The sequence below is a fragment of the Hyalella azteca genome, unplaced genomic scaffold (assembly GCF_000764305.2).
Source record: "Hyalella azteca isolate HAZT.00-mixed unplaced genomic scaffold, Hazt_2.0.2 contig111, whole genome shotgun sequence".
In the NCBI taxonomy this organism is placed as follows: Eukaryota; Metazoa; Arthropoda; class Malacostraca; order Amphipoda; family Hyalellidae; genus Hyalella; species Hyalella azteca.
Genome location: NW_025930472.1, coordinates 214,708 through 228,819, shown reverse-complemented (window position 1 = coordinate 228,819; position 14,112 = coordinate 214,708). Strand labels below are relative to the sequence as shown.

At 43.0% G+C, this 14,112-nt stretch overlaps 1 protein-coding gene across 1 annotated transcript; it reads left to right on the top strand.

Annotated features, from left to right (window-relative positions):
* Positions 1-61: 61 nt before the first annotated feature.
* Positions 62-10,064, top strand: LOC108674857 (kelch-like protein diablo). Its single transcript, XM_018162841.2, has 13 exons — positions 62-291; positions 1,101-1,267; positions 1,931-2,231; positions 2,666-2,850; positions 3,472-3,635; positions 4,348-4,506; positions 5,157-5,243; positions 6,122-6,245; positions 6,959-7,142; positions 7,589-7,732; positions 7,819-7,952; positions 8,210-8,418; positions 9,040-10,064. Exons 2-13 carry the CDS (start codon positions 1,102-1,104, stop codon positions 9,229-9,231), a joined length of 2,049 nt encoding a protein of 682 aa, XP_018018330.1. The 5' UTR covers positions 62-291; position 1,101; the 3' UTR covers positions 9,232-10,064.
* The last annotated feature ends 4,048 nt before the right edge of the window (positions 10,065-14,112 follow it).

Sequence of the window (14,112 nt, the reverse complement as noted above, 5' to 3'; positions counted from 1 at the left end):
TGTTGTTGCTGGTAAAACAAGTGGTTTCTCAGGAAATTTCAATACCTGCTCTAACTTTTTCAGATTCTTTGTCTGAATTCAGCTTCATGAAAAATACTGTTATTTACAACATGTTCATCATTTGCATTCAAATCTGAATTACAAAAGCATTTATAATGATTTAATTTTACTTTAAAGGGTTTCCTGTCACTTGCGCATCATTATTGTGGCAAACATCTTATTTCATTGTCTTGGTGCCAGTGATCCTTGGTAAAATGCACCAAATAACTGAAGTTCTGTAGCCTGTATTAGGTAAGTTCTTATTATGCAATTTGTCATTATGTAATAATTATATGTAATGCTCTTCATAATGAATTTGAGAATTAAAGTAAGCAGCAAAGATGATGCACCAATTATTTAATGAGATCATTGGCATTTATTTGCTATTTATCATTGGAAATGAAATGACTGTTTTAATTATTAAGACCTATGCATATTATTATGTATCCCCAACAATTGTGACAATTTGTCTTGTAATTTGACATATTGTCCACATGAAAAAAATGAATGCTTGCTCCAGAACTAATTTCCTGAGTTCTATTTTGCAATTCTTGGCTAGCTGCTCTTTTTTGGTATGTCTCTTGAGACTGTCATTTTATTCTATATTGCTATTGATGAGGTGCAAATGCTTCAGCAAGTTGAATGGAACTTCAAAAATTGACTAAATGAATGCATTGACAATAGGGGCTTTCATTTGCCCAGTGTCATCTTTATAACCAAGTGATGCAAAAACTCCGGGAATGTATTCTTCAATTAAATTTATATTGTCATGAAACCATTAATAGTTGGTTTTTACTGAATTTTGCAAATTAGGAAGTTTCCATGAATCACCTTGTATTTATATCCTACAAGAGCAGTTCTCTCAATATGTTGCTTTGTTTACAGCATGAAAGGACTGACTGACACAGTCATGCATCATATGTTAAGATGCACCTACAAGAGCAGTTCTCTCAATATGTTGCCTTGTTTACAGCATGGAAGGACTGACTGACACAGTCATGCATCATGTGTTATTATGCACCTACAAGAGCAGTTCTCTCAATATGTTGCCTTGTTTACAGCATGGAAGGACTGACTGAGACAGTCATGATGAACTTGAGAGTGACGCAGTCCAGCAGTGCAGGAGGCGCAGCAATGAGCAGGAGTGTGGCAGGAGGTGGAGCAGGAGTCAACATTGGGGCGGCAGGTGGTGCTATTGTGCCAGGATCAGTTGCAGCAGCTTTGCCTGGTATGTAATGTTCAGAACAATGGCCATAATGTTCAGAACAATGGCCATAATGTTCAGAACAATGGCCATAATGTTCAGAACAATGGCCATAATGTTCAGAACAATGGGCTGAACACAGCACAAATAATCTTGAGAACAATGGGCTGAACACAGCACAAATAATGTTGAGAACAATGGGCTGAACACAGCACAATAATCTTGAGAACAATGGGCTGAACACAGCACAATAATCTTGAGAACAATGGGCTGAACACAGCACAATAATCTAGAGAACAATGTGCTGAACACAGCACAAATAATTCATTGACATGTTCTGGGGCTTTGTCACAAGTCCCTAATCTTTTCCAGCTGCTTGGCCTATTAGGTATCGTTTTGCTGACAAATATGTAAAACCAAAGTTTATTTTTGACATGAACCAGGTATGATATGGTATGTAAAAATAAAAATTCACTTTTAGTTATTATTTTTCTTGCCGATTTTTTATTCAGCCAATTCTTATTACTAATGTTTCAATACTTGCCTAAGCTACCTCTATAATTAATCACATGTTATTATGCTGTGCTTACACATTCCTATAATAACTTGTACAATTAATTACGCATTTTAGTGCTCATTTATCTATTTGAATAGAATAAATATAGTATTTTATTTGTGCATGTACAGGTTCAGTAGGAGGAGGCAACACGTCAGGCATGCTGCTAGACGAGAGTCTAGGTCTGGGGGGCGTGCCAGGCATGACGGGGGCCGGGGGGCTGCTGAATATAGGCAACACAGTAGCAGGGGGACCTGTGGGGGGTGTGGGGGATACTTCTCTTCTTGGTCCCCCATCTTCACCCTCTGGCCTCCGCTATACCTCGGACAAACACCCAAAACTTGCGCTGGCCAACATCAACATGTTACAGAAGCGGCGCGAGCTCTGCGACGTGGTGCTTATGGTCGGCTCCCGTAAAATATTTGCTCACAGGTAAACTTTTCTCATAGATGATGAGTAATTATGTGCCTTGTGATACTTCCTTCATAATCCATCATTTGTATGACATGGTATTAGTGTGCATTTTTAATATATTTTTGAGATTGCCCATACACTGAATTTTATTTTATATCCACTTGCACTTTGCAAATATTCTTTTTTTTTTCACCATAATAAATGGTTATTTGCACTACCACCAATATCATCACCATTTAATAAATGGTGATGGTGGAATTTTTTCTAATTTCTCTGGTGATTCGGTTATCATATCATGTAATTCATGTCAAGTGATTGTTTGTACAGGCAGCTAATGAACTATGTAGTCCATTTTAGCAGTAAGTTTCTGTGTGCCTAACATAGCATGCATATGAGCAGTTATGTTTTATTCAGCCAGCATATAAAGTGGCTGATTTTGCTTGTATTTGCAGGGTGATCTTGTCAGCTTGTAGTCCATATTTCCACGCCATGTTTACGTCGGAGCTGCTGGAGGCCCGCCAGACCGAGGTCCCCATCCGCGACATCGACGAGCACGCCGTGGACCTGCTGGTGAACTTCTGCTACACCTCCGAGATAACCATCGAGGAGAGCAACGTGCAGACTCTGCTGCCTGCAGGTATGGGGGCGTGCAGACTCTGCTGCCTGCAGGTATGGGGGCGTACAGACTCTGCTGCCTGCAGGTATGAAGACGTGCAGACTCTGCTGCCTGCAGGTATGAAGGCGTGCAGACTCTGCTGCCTGCAGGTATGAAGGCGTGCAGACTCTGCTGCCTGCAGGTATGAAGGCATGCAGACTCTGCTGCCTGCAGGTATGAAGGCATGCAGACTCTGCTGCCTGCAGGTATGAAGGCGTGCAGATTCTGCTGCCTGCAGGTATGGGGGCAACGTGCAGATGCTGCATGTATGTGGTACTTCTACATCTCAGGATTGTTGAGGCCGCCGGGATCTCGTGTTTCATGGAGTTCTTTATAATTAAATGGAAGTCATAGGTAATGCAATATACCTACACTGACTCACTGATACTTGCATTTAAATTGCCATACGAGTGGCTTTCATCATCCTTATTTTAGCCTGTTTAAAAGAATGTAGTTCAATATCCTTGTGCATAGTTGAAACTCGCATTTAAATGAAGTTTTATCAGAATGCAGCAATATTAACTACCAATAGACTATGATAACTGATGCTGTGCCGTGTTTCTGAAGTGGCCATTATAGTAACACGTGTGCTTGTTGTTGCAGCGTGCCTATTACAGATGCAGGAGATACAGGAGGTGTGCTGCGAGTTCCTGAAGCAGCAGCTGCACCCCAGCAACTGCCTGGGCATCAGAGCTTTTGCCGACACGCACTCCTGCCGCGACCTCCTCAGGATAGCCGATAAATTCACACAGCACAACTTCCAGGAGGTCCGTCATATCTAATCAAATCCTATAAAATCTTGCTTAAAATATTCTAGATTAACTTGGAAGTGTTTTGCTTGTAAACAAATGCAAAAGTAAAAAACTTTTGCAGATGAAAAATTAACTGACATGGAAGTGCTAATAAGCCTTGTCTTGTAATGCATGTCAAGTAGAGGTGTTGTCTGGTTGAATAGCAACACAAATTCTGAATGGCCAATATTTAGTAATATATTCTAAAATGGGGTTGCTTCCTGTGAAATGTTCTTAATATTTTTGCTATTTGCTAAAAATTCCATGGTTTTTGTGTTTTCCACACGCTGCTAAACTAGTGCTCCAGACTCTTCCATTTACTCTGATTTGTCACGGGAAATTGTTTCCATTTAAGCCGCTTATTTATCAGTGAAGTCCAGTAGTGAAAACTCAATACAATTCAGAGACAAACGACAGAGAGACTCGTTGTTGCAAGGAGTTCCTCGAGCTGCCCATTAATTAGCTGATATTTGATGATAAATACTGTGATGTTCAGGTGATGGAGAGCGAGGAGTTCCTCATAAATATGGTGATGTTCTCATGAATACGGTGATGTGCAGGTGATGGAGAGCGAGGAGTTCCTCATAAATATGGTGATGTTCTCATGAATACGGTGATGTTCAGGTGATGGAGAGCGAGGAGTTCCTCATAAATATGGCGATGTTCTCATAAATACGGTGATGTGCAGGTGATGGAGAGCGAGGAGTTCCTGGAGCTGCCCGTCAACCAGCTCATGGACATCATCAGCAGCGATGAGGTGAACGTGCGTTCAGAGGAGCAGGTCTTCAGCGCCGTCATGGCCTGGGTCAAGTACAACGTCGCCGACCGCCGCCCCTACCTGGCGCAGGTCAGTTGCATGATATATAAGGCAGGTTACATGATACCTGGCGCAGGTCAGTTGCATGATATATAGGGCAGGTTACATGATACCTGGCGCAGGTCAGTTGCATGATATATAAGGCAGGTTACATGATACCTGGCGCAGGTCAGTTGCATGATATATAAGGCAGGTTACATGATACCTGGCGCAGGTCTGTTGCATGATATATAAGGCAGGTTACATGATACCTGGCGCAGTTCAGTTGCATTACACCTGGCGCAGGTCAGTTGCATGATACACGTCAGTTTTAGCCACGGCCGTCGATTCTATAGCTCGGTTCAATGGTCGTGATATTATTATTATTAACGCTTTTAATGTCGTATCCATGGAAGTTTCTTTTTGCAATACTCAAATTTTATTTATTTTCTTGTTTTGATGCGCTCATTTAATTCTCTGACGTATCTAAGCTTTCATCATTTTCAACATAATTTGATGCAGCAATGAAACTACCGAAAAAAATGAGAATATTCTTCATAAAGTTTCTGAGATGAGCTCGATGATAATGAGGTCATGATGAAGAGGTTATGATAATGAAGTCATGATGTTGAGATTATGATAATGAGGTCATGATGATGAGGTCATGCTGACAAGGTCACAAGTCACCTCCTGTGTCGCAGGTGCTGGAACACGTCCGCCTGCCGCTGCTGAGCCCCAAGTTCTTGGTGGGCACCGTGGGCTCCGACCTCCTCATCAAGAGCGACGAGGTCAGTGTTGCTCACGAGGTCAGGGGATTTATTTACTTTAATTTTTTGCTGCAATCTGCCTAGTTGGTGGCATCGAGATTTAGTTTGTTGTCCCCCTCAGGGGGGACTTCTGACGGGTGTCTGTGCTCGTCAGAAGTCCTATGGGATTTCGCGTTCCTAGGGGGATTGATCCTGAGCGCCCCACCGATGAGCTCGCGGTGTCTGACTGCAGGTCTCAGTTGTGGGGTTAAGTTATTATGTAGGTAGGATTCCTTACATTTCCCTTCTCTGTCTCTCTCGTGCGGGCGGCCGACGTCCCGTGTAAGCGACCTCATGTTCGAGTGTCTTCGTTTCTGTTGCTTTTCACCTGTCCCTCCTTGTCACTTCGTCTCTTTGAGATGCTAACGCTGCTCCTTTCGAGCCAGCTTCAGCGGGCTGGACAATTGAGACCTTCCGCCCCTTGTGGGTGATGAATAATTGAGACCTTCCACCTCTATGGTGATGTTCATCCTGACTTTCGGTGCGAGATAGCTAAATAGCTGAAGCGCATGTAAACATTTGGCCACTACACTAACAAACTAACTTAGTTTGTTGTCGCCACTTGGCAACATACAAATTACGTCGTCGTAATAGTAGTAAATCTGTTTGTTATTGAAAAATTACCCAAAAGTCAGTACATTTAATCCACAAATGTAGAACAACTTCTGTCGATTCCATTGTGACAAGCTCTTGAATGCGTTATTCGGACTTTGTGGGATGAATTTATTGTGTATTTTCAAAATACAGTGAATGGTGTATATTGTATAGGTAGTTCTTTCGGACTTTGAGCTCTAAATCTCTTGTGTATTGTCACGATACAGTGAATGCTGCGTATTGTATACTCCCTGTGTTGGTGACAGGGATGCCGGGACCTGGTGGACGAGGCTAAGAACTACCTGCTGCTGCCACAAGAGCGTCCCCTCATGCAGGGACCCAGAACACGTCCCCGCAAGCCCATCAAGACGGGACAGGTGCTTTTTGCAGGTGAGACGTGCGGGACGTACGGGCGAGACGTGCGGGACGTACAGATGAGACGTGCGGGACGTACGGGTGAGACGTGCGGGACGTACGTGTGAGACGTGCGGGACGTACGGGTGAGATGTGCGGGACGTACGTGTGAGACGTGCGGGACGTACGGGTGAGACGTGCAGGACGTGCGGGTGAGACGTGCGGGACGTACGGGTGAGACGTGCGGGACGTACCGGTGAGACGTGCGGGTGAGACGTGCGGGACGTACGGGTGAGACATGCGGGACGTACGGGTGAGACGTGCGGGACGTACGGGTGAGACGTGCGGGACATACGGGTGAGACGTGCGGGACGTACGGGTGAGACGTGCGGGACGTACGGGTGAGACGTGCGGGACGTACGGGTGAGACGTGCGGGACGTACGGGTGAGACGTGCAGGACGTACGAGTGAGACGTGCGGGACGTTTCTCGTCTCATTATTGAGGCTTGTCTTGTCAGAGCTGCTGTTATTAGCACTGCTTATTTGGCAGCGAGACCAGCATCAGACTGATGGTACTCAAAGCTGCTCTTGTTGAAGCCTCTCTGAACCTCTTTCCGAAGCCTCACTTAGCTTCTTTCTGTAACCTCACTGAGCTTCTCTCTCAAGCCTCTCACTGAGCCTCACTAAGCTTCTCTCTGTAGCCTCACTAAGCCTCTCTAAAGCCTCTAACCGAGCCTCTGACCCGGCAGTGGGCGGTTGGTGCAGCGGGGACGCCATCGCGAGCGTGGAGCGGTTCGAGCCGACGACGTGCGAGTGGCGTCTCGTGGCGCCCATGAGCAAACGGCGCTGTGGCGTCGGCGTCGCCGTCCTCGCTGACCTCCTCTACGCCGTGGGGGGGCACGATGGCCAGAGCTACCTCAACAGCGTCGAGAGGTGAAATCTTAACAGCGTCAGCTTCTTATTTTCCTATCACCTCTGGTAGAAATATCATGATGTTTTTATCATATTATTCTTGAAGTTATTCAGTATTCTTTAAAATGTGCAAAGGTGGTTTTTTTTCCGTGCGTTTCTGTAATGTATAACTTTTTATAAATTATTTTAATCATAGCGCTGTAATATTGTTCTATGCCACGTGACGGTGCACTGAAGCAGTTGTCTAAAGTAGTGCAGGTTCTGAAGCTAGCTGGTGAGACTGAGACTACATGGTTTAGGAAGGAATTGAAACAAGATGCAAGCTGGGCAAAAGTCTTCAGTGGAATAATCGGCATACATGATTAGGTTACAACGTAGAATTCGGTCTACATTTTAAGAAAGTCGGATTATTGAACCAAGTGATTTGAGTACGGTCGCTTCACAATTTTCTACATTGTCCCCGGCAGGTATGACCCGCAGACGAACCAGTGGTCCTGCGAGGTGGCGCCCACCAGCACCTGCCGCACCAGCGTCGGCGTTGCCGTCCTCGACGGCTTCTTGTATGCCGTGGGCGGCCAGGACGGTGTCTCGTGCCTCAACGTCGTCGAGAGGTGAGGGCAGAGGACGTCTCGTGCCTCAACGTTCCCTCTCCCGTTACATTGGTCCCTCTCCCGTTACATTGGTCCCTCTCCCGCAGGTATGATCCCCAGCACAACCGCTGGACGAAGGTGGCGTCCATGAACACCCGCCGCCTGGGGGTGGCAGTCGCCGTGCTGGGGGGCTACCTCTATGCCGTGGGTGGCTCTGATGGACAATGTCCCCTCAATACTGGTGAGCTGCGTCCTAATCCTCTATGTTATCTTGTCTTCAATAGGTCACGATATCTTTCAAATTTTAATACAGGGTATACAATCGTTTAAAAACTTTTTTTTTTTTTCAAGGCGGTCTTGTTCGTTTCTAGTCTCTCTGGAGTAATGCAGAAATGACTTCTTACTATAACAGGAAAACACATATATTACTAGTTTCTGGAGCATCATTTAGCTCAGACATTTGTTTGGCAATTTAACGCTGCGACGCCTGCTGTGCAGTTGAACGCTACGACCCGAAGCTGAACAAGTGGTCGATGATGCCGGCCATGAGCACGCGCCGCAAGCACCTGGGCTGCGCCGTGTACAGCACGATGATCTATGCTGTGGGAGGACGCGACGACTGCACTGAGCTCAGCAGCGCTGAGCGATATAACCCACACACCAACCAGTGGAGCCCCATCGTAGCCATGACCAGCCGTCGCAGTGGTGTTAGTTCTTTGTTATGCCTCATGTAATGGGCTATATATAATGTTGTTATGGTGTGGCTAAAATTATTCTGTGCATACATCTCCCCAGTGGCGTTAGTGCCTCACTAGAGGGTAGCGGGCTTCAAAGTTCACCGACGTTTGGCTGAAGTTATTTTTTGTATCCAGTGCATGCATGTAGACTTCATGTGAGCTCTGTCATGGTCAAGGCTGGTGGCTTATTGTGCTCAGTTTTGTTTTTTTATTGCATCTACCTATAGCATTATAATGTATAACATCGCTTATTGAAGAACTGTCGGCAATTATAATCAATGAGCTGCTTAAATGGAGAGTATTAATGTTGTGTCATGTAAAATATATAAATATATTTTCATGTCAAAACTATTTAGTATTAAATGTAGCTCACTTGCTGGCGCTATCGGTAAAAGACGAGCTTTTATTCCCTTTCTTTTACTGCCAGTTCGATTTTGTTTACATTCTCATCAAAACAATTAACACAAACCGTCCCTGAACCTTGAATGTATCATTAATTTTTTCAGTTGTAGCGTCTTCATCTTTTTTCATGAACATCAAGATAATAATTCTGCTTGTATTTTACTCATACTGAATTCATTGGCTTCCCAGGTTGGTTTGGCTGTTGTGAACGGAATGCTGTACGCGGTGGGAGGTTTTGACGGCACAACCTACCTAAAAACCATCGAGCTCTACGACCCCGACCAGAACCACTGGCGGTTGTGTGGCTCCATGAACTACCGCCGTTTGGGTGGCGGTGTGGGGGTGGTGAAGCTCCCTCACAATGAAGCCCACCTCTGGTGAGGCGGCTACAACAATGATAAACAGCTTGAGTTTTGGCTCGGGGTCGCCTTCAATGACAGCGCCAAGTCTGCCGCTGATCGCTGGTGGCTGGGAGATGAGGGAACTTTGGTGGGGTATGGCTGGGAGCAGAACCTGTGACACGCGTCCAGAACTTGGTGTGTGGGGTACGGCTGGGAGCAGAACCTGTGACGCGCGTCCACAGGCTAAAGGTAGTCAGGTTGTGTTGAGTGGCGCCAAGTTCATGTCTGAGGCATAAGTCACTAGTTTGCTCGAGGCTAGCCAATGTGATGCATGCCTTATGTGACCAGCCTTGCCAGCGGGTCTTTATTTTATTCAAAGAGATAAGCAAGCGCGACACAATTTAAAAGTATCCGCTTTGAGCGATGTTCGTCCCCGGTTTTGACTGTAAACTGCCGCATTCTCATACTGTTTTGTTTGGTTTTGGCTGTAAAGCACTGCATTCTAATGCTGTTAAGAGTAACTCGCTTGTAGGTGGCACTGTATTCTTTGTATTTGTACAGTTTGTGTAGCATGTACGTTGACTGATGTCTTGTGCAATATCGTGTTTCATCTGTCCCATAATTTGACTTTTTACATCTTAATTTATATGTTTAAAGAATTCATGTATTGTAAGAGGATATTTATATTACTTTTGATAGGACATTCCGAGTATTTACTCAACAATGTAAGTTTAAAGCGAACTTCTCTGAGTAGAGTGATAGTAGGAAGTTGCAAGTCTTCATGCTAACGGAAATTGTTTCCTTTTGCCATTCATTTGGCTCAAAAATTTGTCAAGTTCTCGCTTGTATTCATTAATATTTTCTGAAAAAATACTCTTATAATAAGTTGAACAAATTTTCTAAGTGTTTTTTTTAATTATTTCATTTACTTAGAGGCTTTTCTCCTGACTTCAGATTCCTTTTCCCTCTTTATGTTAAAATCGTCTGTTTTTCATTGGTACCGTAAGTAGAAAAATCACTGCTTTATTCAGTATTAACGATATTTATTGTCCGTGGCAACGATAACGATATTGTGGCACAGTAAACAGAGATATTAGTAGTGCCTCAACTCAAGCTGTTTATGCATTGTTGACAACAATAAAACCTGGCCGGGCAAAGGCGTCTCATCTTCTAGAGCTGCGCTGCGTGGCGAGCTCCAGGGGGCAGAGGCAAACTAAGCTAGGCAACATAATTGAAGAAGAGCTATGCTATGCAGCATAGGGGTGAACTATGCTTTCCAGCAGTTCAGTTATAGAAAGAACAATGCTTTGCAGCATAATTGAAGAAGAGCTATGCTATGCAGCATAGTGGTGAATGCTAACCAGCAGTTTAGTTAAAGAAAGAAGTATGCTTTGCAGCATAAAAGCAAGCTAGAGCGTTTGTTCATCGACCTTATTGGTATCATGAGTATATCTTTGTGTAGACTAGTGAAGGATCTGTGATACCGTCAACATCGTCTGCACGAAGTTGACTGGAATTACGCAGCAGCTGCCAGCAGTCAAATTATTGCCGGGAATAGATAGCCCATGCATGCCCTTACCTAGAGCAACATCTTCCTGTCACATTCATACTATATTTTATCGACGTAGTTGTATCATCATATTATTTCTTCGTATTGTACCCGTGCTAGTATTGGTACAATACTTCCATATCGGATATCTAAAGCTACAGGTGTTTCTTTGCGAAGCAGCAGTTGCTGTCAAAATTTTAAGGTATAATTAATTAGAAAAATGCCAGGTGACACAGCCACCAAATACATGTGCGTGCATCAACTTCGAAGATTTACACCGCGTAGCATCACTTGCTCTTACGTTACATTACCAAGTACGTTTGATGCACGTGTAATGCGCATGATGCCCATCGTTTGCTGTATATACGTCGGGCGACTATTCGTACCCACAGCTATCGTGTAATATGTTATTGGTGTTGCTTCTGGAAGCATCACGCTTCACCCGTCGCTTATTTTCGACCCTCTGTGACAAAAGGTAGTAATCTCGTAGCAGTTGTAGGGTCTCAAATGATTACTCTGGTCGGAGGGTCTCGAACCCTGACTTTGGTTGGAGGCCTTGAATACTAACTAATGTTTCGGACAAAAGGTAGTGAAGTTTATGAGATTTCCTAAACGCTACAGAAGATGTGGCGAGACGTGTTGTGTATATAGTTCTACGTTCCTCTCTTATAGATCTACGTTACCCTAGTACAGTCCTTCGTTTCTCTTCATATAGTTAATCTTTTCTCCTCATATATTTCATCGTTTAACCTCGTGCCGTTTTTCATTTCAACTCGTATAGTTCATCGTGTCTCTTCATATACTCGGATCATATAGTTCATCGTTTCCCTCGTATATTTCATCATTTCCGCTCATATTGTTTTCTCATTTCCCCTCATATAGTTCTCCGTTTCCCTCATATAGTGTACTTCTCCCCTCCTATATATACTCTCCTCTCATTGGTTCACCGGCTCCGGTAGAGCGCTATCCACCCTGTAAGTATGCACGTAACTTTCGTAGGCTAGTGTCGGCTTGGCGTTAGCCAGCGTCTAGAGTGAATTCGGAGGATCTATCTAAGTTGACCATTTAAAAGAACTTAAGAGCTGAGAATGTGTATATTTTTATTCTAGAAAGTCGAGTCGTTTGAGCCTTCTTTTTTCTTGCATCGAAGTGCATTCCTCACATTTTCAAACGTTGTTCCTAAAATTTTGAGTTTTCTGTTGCACGCTTTTTTGTACAGTAAAGAAACTTATTTCGTTTTCTCTTTCATTTGTTGTTACCTGTTATGGCTGTACATAAACTTGGAGTCTGTCCAAACTCATGCGATGTTTGGGCCGGCAGTGACAATTGGGAGTTGAAGTAAGTAAATCGTAGGATTTGCGCGATTTTACCTTCAATTACTTAATTTTCTGCCTGAAAATGATAGCTTGATGGAAGATTCAGCGTCGGCCGCGAGGCAGTCTGCTCGCTCGAGCCGAAATATACCAGGTTTTTAACTGCGTGTATACGTTGCCAATGACCAGATGCATCAGTTCAAATGAACGGGGTCTTAAGATTTAGAATGAACTTCTAACGCAGCTCATTGATTGCTTTGATCCATGGTTGAACTAGTATAAGGTTGACCCATGAGAAGTTCATTAGTGCGGATGCAGTTCGTATTTTGCCTGTGACGTCAGTGATTTCAGTGACGTCACGGGCATTAATCAATCACCGAAATGCGATCAAACCAGTCAACCAATCCTTCATGGGAATGACGGGATTGTTTACGTTTCTCGATCTCAGTGACGTAACAAGAAAGCTGAACTGAAAGACGGAACTTCTCGTGGGTCAACCTTATATAGTTCAATCATTTCTATACCTCATCTATCCCCGCTGCACGTACCTCATCTATCGTACCTCATCTATCCCCGAAATACGTAAAGTTCATAGAATGAAGCTTGAGAAAGTAATGGATTCTTGGAACAGAAGTTTAGTTGTGCACTCATTTCTTTCCATCAAGGAGCGAGGGAAGATATCAGCCTTGGGCACGAATGAGAATTAAATTTAGCCTAAAAACTCAGATGCTTCTCAGTTCTGTAGTCCCATGAAGCATAAATGGATTTTGAAACCAAGAAATCTCTTGATAGCTCATCGTGTAGACGCCAAAATAATCAATTATTTCGTAAGAGGTGGTTTTGAACACTACCATCTGCTGATATCGTCTTCAAATTATTAGACGAAGCTTTATAAAATTTTTCTTCTTTGTATATAGCTTATTTATACGTGGTTCCCTCAAATTGCGTGATCCATGTCACTCACCATATTTCATTCTTTGTTCATGCCTTGACTTACTCAAATGGACTGGTTTCCGGAGCGGAGTTCTTCCAAATCCTATTTTCTGTTTAAATTTCCCTGTGTTCACATTTTTGTCGATTCACGATTGAGTGATCTCGACATTTTGTTGCACGAGCCTTCAGACGCTCAAATGACTCACATGATATTCACTATTTCCTTAACTTGAATGATGAACTTTCATTTTATTTATTTTTTTAGTCTTTGTTATGCCGTTTCGTATGTGCTACAAAATCTCTGGTACGCTAAGTTTTAGGTCGTATCCTGCATACTTATAAGTTATATAGCGTCAGGACTCCTGAACTGAAATTGCATTGGTATTTCATCGTCATGAACCTTTGTACAGGGTGTTTCAGAATTAAGTAACCCTTTTAATTTGTTAATAAATAAAAAACTAAGAACGTTATGAAGTTGAAACTTGTTTTATTTAAAAGAAAAACATTTTCATGGTAATATTGCATCATAGTTACGTCATTATCCTGTATAGCTTGCTAAATTTGTGTTTAATTATCAAGCCTTAAATTTTCATCATGATTCGCTACAGCAAAGAAGAAAGAACAAAAATTATCGCTACAGTCAATAACGATGTCAATAACAGAAGTTCAACGTGATTACAGGATCCATTTCAAAATTTTAAAAACTAGGATACAATATTACCATAAAAATGTTCTTCTTTTAAATAAAACAAGTTTCAACTTCATAACGTTCTTAGTTTTTTATTTATTAAAAAATTAAAAGGGTTACTTAATTCTGAAACACCCTGTATAAGCTCGATACTTGGTCACAACCACGCACACGTGAATCCTGTTCTTGTACGTGTAGTTCTGCATTTGTTGAATGTAATATAAATTCTGTAAGTAAAGCCTAATTCAAATATCTGGCATTGGTTTTTATTTCCATTTACTCTCGGAGATTTCAGGACTACTCTTGAAGTAATGAAACCTTCAGACAAATTCACGGATCACTGTCTCTATCAAAATTATACTTGTGATACTGTACGTCTTGGTGACCTTAATTAACCTCTCTGCCAACTCGCCGTGAACAATCATAACTTTGTCCAAA